The 11039-nt window shown below is 36.6% G+C and overlaps 1 protein-coding gene across 1 annotated transcript; it reads right to left on the bottom strand.

The window, feature by feature from the left end:
- Positions 1 to 138: 138 nt before the first annotated feature.
- Positions 139 to 9820, bottom strand: LOC107795388 (chaperone protein dnaJ GFA2, mitochondrial). The gene is made up of 17 exons (XM_016618019.2): positions 9403 to 9820; positions 9206 to 9286; positions 7713 to 7795; positions 7444 to 7527; positions 7305 to 7343; positions 7028 to 7138; positions 6058 to 6105; positions 5865 to 5952; positions 5343 to 5407; positions 5162 to 5236; positions 4281 to 4353; positions 3457 to 3548; positions 3284 to 3355; positions 2547 to 2603; positions 1203 to 1251; positions 754 to 820; positions 139 to 534 (listed from the first exon to the last, which is right to left on the bottom strand). The coding sequence occupies exons 1-17, from the start codon at positions 9548 to 9550 to the stop codon at positions 438 to 440; spliced, it is 1329 nt and encodes a 442-aa protein (XP_016473505.1). The 5' UTR covers positions 9551 to 9820; the 3' UTR covers positions 139 to 437.
- Between the last annotated feature and the right edge of the window lie 1219 nt (positions 9821 to 11039).

Here is an 11039-nt window from a genome sequence, read left to right as displayed (position 1 = left end):
AAGAATTCAAATATATAATTATTATTTTAATAGTATTTTGACCTAATCAATAATTCGCCAATACTTACGCCTGAGTCAACCGGTTCTTTGCTATGATCATATGAGAATTAGTGCCATCATGCAAGGCTATTATTCTCATTTCCTTCAGAAACAGTGAGTTGTTTCATATTTATATACAACATAAGTTGCAGATTAAATGCTACATTATCTCGCTACCACAATAATGATACTATAACTATCTTTCCAATCCACCTAGTCCCCTCCATCAAGCAACAATTAAATCCTCGCCCGAGGTAAAGGAAACCGATAAATGGAAATGACCAAACCCCAAAATTGCTCTGGCTATGTTTCCCAGCTCATGAGAAAAAGAATAGTAACGTGATAGTACACACTTTTGGCTCATCCCTATACCCACTAACCTAGCTCGTACTGTTCCCTCACCTAGAGGCTCCTGCTGCAGCCCCTTTATCGTATTCCCCTTGCTCCTCCTTGGCAAACTCTTCAATCAATTGGCGCTGTCTTGGTGTCAAGTTTCTGCACCCAAGTTGCAAAAATAATCATTAGAAGATCGCGGAATACAGGATAGCTTCATGAGTGTACCTTCTCCACCAAATATTTTGTTATGAGTTAATTCTGTGGCCATCAAATTATAAAACCTCCTATTTTTCTTGAGACTAGGCTGACCAAAGTCAACGGTAGTAAAAACTGCAGTAGTAGATAGTCATTTCCACATTTTACACAAAGAGCACCTACGTGGGAATGCTGACATTGAAGTGGACAAATTGATCCCCAAATGAGAAGGAATTCCGTCCTTTTATTCCTGCATAAGCACACAGAAATATTATAAGCTTGAAAGAAATAGTTTATGATGTTTCAAGAGTTAAACAAGATATTGACTCTGTGCACAACTGCACATCAAAGAAAACTGCTTGGGTAAAGCTGGGAGGTCTTGCAAACTACTCCTATGTAGAGTTATTTGTTTGTTACACACAGACCATCGCACTGTAAATTGATACAAGTCCTACTACACCTCATACTATAACTTGACAATATGGGTAAATATCCAAATCATCTGATGATCCAGTAAATTTGAGCATTCAGCAAAACAAGGAATCCTTTTTTTATAAACAAGGATTCATCAAAAGAACTAATCCAGAAGAAAAGAAACTGACTTGAACAAAGCAATTTAAAGAAACTGTTACCTTTCTTTTTGAGGACAACCTTTTGGCCAGGTTGAGTGCCAGCACGAACCTACAAACAACAGGATATCAGAATTTTGGCACATCAAGATCAATCATCGAAGGACCAAACAGTAAAATCAATTCCTCGGTTGTTCCATACGTCAAAGAACCCCTTTACATTTTAGCAATGACCATTGCCGCCCAGAAATAAACCACCAAACACTTCTCAAAACTAATATAATGCGGGTTAAGGATGATTTGAAGGCTCAAAAACTCATATTGTACTATCTTCCTGAAGATTTAACAGGTACGGTGATTGCTTAATTAACCTAGTCATAGTGCAGAAAAATAAAATTTACTTTTTACCCTTAACTTCAAGTTCGATAATTTTCTGGCCAAGTGGCATTTGGCAATTGAAGATGTACAAACAGCAGTCTCGACAAAAATAAGAACGGAATTAATAACTATCTGGATGCAGATTGAACAAGTATGGAGCTTGCTTAATTTATCCAGTCTCCGTGCAGAATATTTAACCTACTTCTTTGCCTTAAATTTCTAACTCCGGCAACTTTCTGGCCAAGAGATATTTGGCAGTTGCTGTTATAGAGGTCAAATAACCTCCATGTCAGAAGATTCTCCACTAAAATAAAAGAATTGACTAGTTTGAGTGGATACTTGATAGAACTTCGGAAAATTGAAGTGATCTAGACTAGACAATAACGTTTGTGTCCTATTAGTTTACATCCAATAAATAAGTAAGGAGCGCCTTATCATCTATATTTTCACGATAATCATTTAGTTTTAAAGGGTAACAAATATTATATATCGTGCTGCTCTCACTTTTCAATTCATAAAATTCCAGGTAATGCAAAAAGTTTCCGAGCTATCTAACATTTATTATGTCTCGAGGATCTCTCTGATCCTAGAGTTCTTTTGACACCTTAAATTTTCATAGTTGCCTCCTAGAAGCCCCTGAGCAGCCCCCTATTGTTCATCTCTTCCTGCTATTTTTGTGGTGTAATCAACCATTAGCCCAAACATTTTTCTACCCTTTTCTTGTCAGTTGAACAAGATTGCCTTTTACTATGAGAATTAGACATGCTAAAATATGCAATGGGAATTTATCACTTACATAAATGTCTTAAAAGTTTAACTTGAGACCCTATCCCAACCAATTGTAGAAATATCATGCTTCATGCGGGACCACATTTTCTCTCCATTTCCAATGTGTTCTCTCTTTCTACTCTCACTTTTACCAAGTTGTAGGGACAATCAGAGTGCTAATGTCTTCAAACTTTTAAACATTCCAAGAAGGAAGATGAAGGGCAAAAGTTAACTATGATTAGCTTAGTAGTATTTCAGTACCTTAACAACAACATCTCCAGTCAGAGTTGGGACTTGGATTGTTCCTCCCAAGATTGCCTGCAGTGAAGTATTCATCAGAATCTAACCATATTACCCAGCGAAGATTCACAAAGTCGTAGATTTAGGAGCCATGACAAGAAATAATATAATTGCAAAAGTATGTGGCCTCATGTTGACAAACTGTTATGGCTACCAGATGTCCAGAAATGCAAAACGTTTTTGGGTCCCAGCATATGTTAATGTGATGAAATTTCTCAATTAGTTCCATGTGAGAAAACAATTCATACATATTAATGCAAAAAGTTTCATGTTGTATCCTCCACCCACCAAGTACGTTAGTTTCCCAATCAACATTACCTAATACTTTGGGTCATGGAACACAAACACGTTAGCAAGCCACTAATAATCTAAAACTCAAGTGACCAGGGGTAGGCTCAATATACTTTAAGAACTGTGGTAGCTCTGTGATCTTTTTGTTTGGAGGGATATGGGAACTTAAAAGGTTTATAAAGATTATTTGCATCATAAGAATAAGACTTGAAGAAAAAAAATGCAAGGAAATAGTAATTGATATGAGGATAATAACTTAGATGCAAAATAGCACTTAAAAAACAGAAGAAATCAATTTGTGACTTTATGGGGCATAGTGAACTATAGTTACTCTATATTCCTTAATATACAGCAGCGACCCTTTATTTTATATCAGCAATGCTTATAGTTAGTTACGGAAATAGTACCTGGGTGATACTCAAAACAGCATCTACATGAATATCAGAGCCTTCTCTCCGGAAAACAGGGTCTTCTCTGACCTGAAAAAAGAATTCCAGAGGCCTCTGTTAATAACATGAATCAAAACTGAGAATAGAAGAAACCTGACATACAAAATGACCATGGAAGCCTTCAACTGAACCTTAATAACAACGTAAAGATCTCCAGGCCGATTGCCTTCAGGATCTGCTCCACCACTTCCATACACCTTGAGTGTCTCGTCAGTGTCTACTCCTGTAGATAAACAATAATGTGCGATACAAAATAGCTAGAGGCATGCACAGCCACAAGCACTACCACAAAATTATGTTGTTCCTAGCTACAGCATACACGGGTTTTCCCCTTCTAGAATTGATATGTCTAGACAAAATACTAGTACATGTGTGTTTTTATGGTTTGTATGCCATTTTTTGTCAAATCAAGCAAATGATACATTTAATCTCTTTCTTCAACTTTTTCAAGGGAGACATAGAACCATTCAACATCACGTAATAGCAACAAAGACAAACAATGGAGGCAAATTTTGTTCAAATGATATGTTTAATCTCTTTCTTCAACTTTTAATGCTAAAAGGACTATTTGAACACCCGTTGATGAAAAACAAAAAGGTTTTAGTTAAAGTAAAATTGCATCAATCCACATACAGATTTTAACAATCAGGTGCTTTCATCTGAAAAGAAAGTCGTCACAGAAAAATTTACCCATTTTGCTTCTTTCACATATTTCGGAAAAGGGGCAAGGGTAGTTAAGGTGCACAAGCCACAACTGTACTATTTAGGCCTATGACATGGATACATCTACTAAAGCTGCTAAATCAATAATGAACAAACTCTTAACTAATGAACTTTGTACCAGCAGATTATAACAAAGCATCAAAATCGGTCACGTTGACAAATATTTTGCACCATATACTTGGTAACTTGCTGTGGCAGTCATGAGCAGATGTAATATGTGACTACAGCTTACCAGGCATGATATCCACTTTCACTGTCTTTGGTCCTCGTAGTACCCGATTTCCCTTGCAAGACATGCAGAAACTCTGTAGGCCGAGAATATATATATCAGTGCTTTTACCTCTAATGCAATAATTCATTAAACAAAGTCAATTCATCAAAGTAAAAGTTGAAATGCTAGTTAACACTGCAACAGGCAGTGGTTTAGAGTTCAAAAGCCATTGTTTTTTGAAAAGAGAATTCAAAAGTCATTGTTGCACTCTTCCCCGAAAGAAAAGCACGTATATTGATGATACATAAATAGAAGAGTGCATGTGTCAGCTGAAAAGTGGAAAAGAATAATTTTTTAACAATTCTTTGTATCAAGAGGGAGACTTCAATCATCTTATGGGATACGCCAAGAACACTAGAGAACAGACATTTTCTTTGTAAACTAGAAAATATTTTTCCTGTTCAAAAGAACTAGAGTAATATTCTTCTGAATATCACAAAACTGAAGAAACTCTATAAAGAAGGTATATTTAGGAACTTTATTCTTATCTGAGTACGAACAACCAGCGGTCAGAAAACAAACTTCTACCAATATGAAACGGATGTACACTTTATTCTTGCCCTACCGTTTTCCGAAAAAACTTGCTAGTGAAGGAAGACCTCCTAGGGATAAGAGACATAAGGCTAAAGAGAGCAAAAAAAAATGAAGTTGGTGGCTAAAGATTCCCTTCTATGATGTTCATGTAATCTTTTAAATCAAGGATAATTATAATACCTACTCGTTGATATGCTTACACCAAACAAAGCACAATGACCGTACTCATCTCACAAAAGGGAAAGATCAACATTAGCTATATGCATGCATAACTAACAATACTGGTTTTTGTGGAGAGGACGTCATACCGATACGATTTTCCCTGTTCCTTTGCATGTAGGACAAGTAGTCTGCAACGTGAAAGGACCAGTTTGCGAGATCGACTGCAGAGGGTTATTGAAAATATAAGTAAAAAGGACCCAACATTATATAATATGAAACATGCATGTAGCCGAAAGTAAAGAGTGAAAATAAGCAAGCGGTACTCACCACACCTGAACCTTTGCAGCGCTTACAAGTTTCAGGTCTAGTGCCAGGAGGCACACCAGTTCCACCTAAAAGAGAAACGAGGAAGGGAGGAAAAGTGACTGCAGTAAGTAGCAAGTAGATTGGAGACTGCCTCGCTAACATGAACTAGAAGGATGGACTACTTTGACCAAATGTTATAGGTTAAAAAGTCTAGACAAACTTTTACATGTGAATTCAACATATCACCTGTCCCTCTCACTCAACACACAGCAGTAAATATTTAATCTTGTTCCTTATCCGAAAAGGCTTCTTTAATGATTGTGCAAATGAATGCTACTACGCTAGCAACTTTGACAACAACAGTACGAAAGACATATCGATGTCCTATTTACTATTTAGATTCCCCACCTCCTCCCCCACCGCATAAAGGGAAACAACTAAAGAAACTGCTAAAGATATAGATTAGGCAGTTAAATTAAACCAAGCTCCTTTAAAAAACAAGTAAATATATCCTTTATCATAGGAAAAAACAAGTGAATCTACCACAAGCAGTGCAAGGCAAATCTGTTTGGAATGTTATAGTCTTAGTGCACCCCTGAACAGCTTCCATGAAGGATATTTCAATGGGAACCTGCACAACAGGAGGCAAAAACATTTTAAAATTAAATAAATGCTGGAAGTGCATACGTACGAAACAGCCACTATAACAAATGGAGGAGAGATAAAAGGAGAAAACCTTGACATCCTCTCCACCCATGTCTCTGTTAAATATGTTGCCAAAAATCTAATCTCCAATAAATGCCAAAGGGAATAGAAAAAGGTTAGATCTCAAGTATTGAAATTAAGAAGAAAAAAAGAGATGGGCATAACAAAGTAGGTACTGACAGTAGGTTCACCTAATTTTGCATCAGATTCAGCACAAAAAGACTTTAAGTTGGAAGAGTCATGATGCGTAGGAAAAGACCATAAAAGTGGATGCCTAAGAGATTAAGGAGAATTATTAAAGCATCTGTTTTCATAGCACCTCACCCGACATCATTCCTACGGCTTTATTTCCCACAAAGGAACAGGGATGTATCTAGTAAAGTTTTTTTTTCTCCCACTTGTCAAAAAACAAAGGTAAAGTTTTTCCCCCTTTTCTGATAAGGTAAGATAAAGATGTATTGGGAAAAGTATATATTTGAAGCTTAAGGAAACTCGACAGGTAACAATGACGTCAAATACTACTGATTCTTTAACTTCCAACATTGATATTAATTAGTACTTAGCTGGAAACAAAGTACCTCTTCACAAACATTATCTTTGTAGACTCTATCCTTCTGCAATCTCTCTCAAATGTCAATGACTCACATAGCTTTATACAAATGGGGCTAATATTCATCGAAAGGGGAGAACCAAGCGAAGGAGGAAAATAATTCAGATTGTTTGGCAATTATGTGCATACTCTCTAATGCTGACTGTGACACTGTTTAACAAAAACTCAACCTCTACACCAGATGACCTCTCTCATATAGGGGAGAGCACAATCACTCAACTTTGGATCTAGCTCAACAACCAGATTTATGAAGAGGCGGAACATCATATGCAAATTAGTACAACTTAATGCTCAACAGACAGCTACCAAGAAATTCAAATATCCAGAATATCACGATGGCAATTTTCCAAGACAATGTAGATGAATATCAGAACCCAAATCTAGTTCTTACATCAGCATTTCTAAACATGTCTTCAAATGGACTTCTGAAGCCACCAAACGGATCAAACCCAGCACCTCCACCTCCACCATTGTTCATACTATTAAATGCATCATGCCCAAGCTGCACAATGAGCAATGCATCAGAATGCTTCTCATTCAAGAGAAATAATAATCAAAGTCTTGAACGTTTCTAGGCAAAATAAACCCCTAATATGCAAATAACACGAAATAGTGAAGTAAATGTCTGCCAGGATTAAGTGCAAAGTAACCCATAACACATGTCAAACCTGATCATATTGTTCACGTGCTTTCTCATCCTTCAGAACCTGCAACATAGAAATAAACAATTTTTCATACAAAAATCCATGTGGTAGTGACTTCAAAAACAACCTTTTACAAAAGAAAAAAAGTTAAAGTGACAAGTACCTCATAAGCCTTTTGAACTTCCTGAAACTTTTTTTCAGCATCTGGATCATCTTTGTTCATATCTGGATGCAGTCGCTTTGCAAGCTGAAGCATAACACAATGTGTCACCAATAACAGAGATAAGGTGATACCAACTCCAAAAAAAATTAATTGCATATTGCTACTTTAGTTATTACAAACTCCTATTCGAGTAGTAAGTCAATGAACTTTTACAATTACAAATCTTAAAGGACAAGATCAACCAACGAAGAGGGGGATAAAAAACATACCCCATAATAAGCTTTCTTGATTTCAGATGCAGTTGCATTCCGATTGACGCCAAGCACCTCATAAAAATCTTTCATACTCGTGGCTAACCAGACATTAAACAGGGAAGAGGGTGGGGGTTATATGTTAGTGACTTAAGTCAAATTCATCTGCAATGTGATAGGAAAATAAATACCAGAGAACAAAGAATAATTCTAACAAACACCTTCATTAATCATTACCCATTTTCCCATGATTACCACCAAAATTTCCAAGATGAACATCAAAGTGTAATAATTGAATACCACTTTTACCAATACAAAAAACATTTCACAGATAATAAGTTTTTGTTTTTTGACAAGTACAGTGGATAATAATGTTTTACACTCCAAATATTATCTGCTTCTAGATACATAGATGTTCCGTTCACAGGGATATATTAGTCAGGTAGATGTCATTGACAGAATAAGATGTAACCCTTTAGCACATCCGGGGGGCTAAGTAACCAAGATAATGAAAGCATGCCTATATGAAAATCCTCAAAGCCAGGACTTTGTTACTTCAACAATTTACTTACTAATTTCTTTAGAAAGAATAATTCACCTACTAATTCATAATAACAGAGCTCATTTAACACCCCTGGGCATCCCTTTTTGGGCGAAAACGTGATAACAATAGAAAAGGGAATCTTCAATTTAAAGGAAGGAACCAGTATATGTGACTGAGCTTCACCTCACCTCCATTTTCTCGGAGAAACTCAGAATGCACCATAGGGCATGATAAAAGTAAATTCAAACTATCTCCCACCTCTCCTATCAGCTTACTAACTTCAATTGTAAACAAGCTTTTCTCTCTCTGTCTCTCTCAATAATACCTATCTATCCATCAATACACCTATCTATCTGTCTACCATCATTCTGTGTTGGAGGGGTATACAAGATTGTCCGCCTGCTAGCTAGAGCTTCTATACCGCTTCTTTTTCCTCTTCTTGGAATAAGTAGCGGCTTACAATCTACAAAAGACACCGAGCAACACAGCAGAAGTATGATAGTTTCTATATTCTGATTTACCAGCCTCTATGCATAATGTGTACTCATCAGGCTTTAGAGGCAAAAAGATTTTGATTAAAATGGAATAAGAGTTAAAACACAGAAAGTTAACAACTGTTTCAACTAAATGAAACTAACTCCTAGAAATTACACTAAACACCTCCAGAAGAAATATAGCTGGATTGCCACAGTAAATACTATCAAATGGCACAATGGAACATGAAGGAACAGAAAGGTATTTTTTTTATCTGGTCTAACTAACATAGGAAGAGCAGCATACAGAAAGGTTTTACCCATCAGTTCAGCTTTTTACACAAGAACTCCAATATAGAATACATAAATTTCCCAAAAATTTTATGACATTCGACAGATGAATTATATATTCACATTTAATATATTTTCCACATAGAATAACAGAAAACAGATAATTCATCACAATCATTAAATGGGGCGTGTGTAATTGGTACCTGTTCCATGAATTGATCTTACGGCACCAAAATTGGCTTTGAATAATCCAGGTCTTAACCAATCCCTCCTTTCACTGCCCCCTATAACTCATACAGTAGCAAAAAAATCAAATTCAAAACAGTAAAGAAATAAGCTTTATGCATCCGCGGCTATAATTCATTCAAATAACACAACAAAAGGTCAAATTTACACATACCATTATTAGAATTTAAATAAAACAAGCCCCTTGTTTGATTGTACACTGCTGTATTATATCCCCTACAACCTCCCTTTAATAAAGATCCAGAAGAAAAGGTGCAGCGAGCAATCCGGTGAGCAATACGAAGAGCATTAGAGCTGACCATTTCAGTACACTGGATTGTTAAACCCTAGTTACTGAATGGAATAAAAAATGGGTTTTTTATTTTAATATGAACAGAAACACCCACAAAGGTAGAGTCTTTTTTCAAGCTTGCAGTGGAACCTTCTAGTTATGAGTTAATGGCGGAAGAAGTAGCAGAGGCTTACTCTAGGGAAAATTTTGTGGAAGCCCTTTCACTTAACTTTTTTGGGGTCTAATTAGGTATTAAGCTGAAATGGAGGGGCCTTTTCGACAAAATCTATAGACCTTGTCTAAAGTAAATCTAGGGCAAACCCAAATGTTGAGGAAAAAATATTGAACTTTGCTTTTTCTCCAAGAAAGGAGGATCGTTAAACATAATTCCCAAATATTTTTCTACCTCTTAATTTTTTGAGGAAGAGGCCGATAAAAAGATTTGGTTCAGAAGTGGATTATTATTGAATTATGGTTTCTCCCCGTCTTCCCATTTTAAGGAGTAACACAATAGTATGCTAATGACGGGTTCAATTGAACCCATAATTTTCAACGCGAAATAAAAATTTAAATTTTGATAGAGAGGTAAAAAGGGCATGGTGGGTCAAATGGCCCTTTACAGGACACTGCCCTTGGGATCTTGATTGCGATTGTCAAGACTGTTTGGAAGATCCAATTGGAGAATATGATGAACACCATCAGCGTCATTAGGAAAGGTTCGGCCTCAACAAAACCAAACCAAAATCCAAGAAAAAAGGGGAAGATCACTGAAAAACAATTTCGAGCCAAATACGAAAATAAAGATCCTTCAATTGGCTCATGAAGCCGTCCAGGTAAATATGAATTACTTGTCAGTTACAAACCCCAGGAATGGCCAAAATTACCAGAAAAATTTACTCCAAGTTGGGAGGATAGTGACACCACACCCAAACCCAAATTACCATCAACTCATGCCCCAAAATCCAAAAAGCAACATGAACCTGAAAGTTCACCAACTCAAAAAACCACAAATCCCACACAAACACAGATGTTCATGCTAAGTCCTTCACTCCAACCTTTTGAAAAGGAGGGTATAAGCCATGCTTCAAAAATTCCCAAGAAAAACATAGTGCTACCTACTGGAGAAAACCCCCCAACAAGTAACATCGAAGCAACAATGAACTGGCAATCAGAAAACTCCATCTGCAAAAACAAGGTATTGAACAACATTGGCAACACCATAAAGGACGTGGCCCATACACAAAACAAAATGATGAGCAAAGTGGAAACAATTGAGAAAAATATGGAGCAAACATCGTCTCACCATGCCGGACTAATCAAAGCCTTGGAACTGAGGTTGGTAAATTTACAATACGAGATTTGTCCTCCTGGAACTTCACTTTTCCAATTTTTCCAACAACAACAAAAGGAGACGATTTCCATTAGAGAATAAATTCAACTTTTGAGAAATTACCACTTTGAGCCACAAAAGACCCCAGTTTTCCCCTCAAAAACTACCTTCTTCCCTATGTCTCCACAAG

The sequence above is a fragment of the Nicotiana tabacum genome, chromosome 22 (assembly GCF_000715075.1).
Source record: "Nicotiana tabacum cultivar K326 chromosome 22, ASM71507v2, whole genome shotgun sequence".
NCBI classification, from domain to species: domain Eukaryota; kingdom Viridiplantae; phylum Streptophyta; class Magnoliopsida; order Solanales; family Solanaceae; genus Nicotiana; species Nicotiana tabacum.
This window is presented reverse-complemented; position numbering and strand designations above follow the sequence as displayed.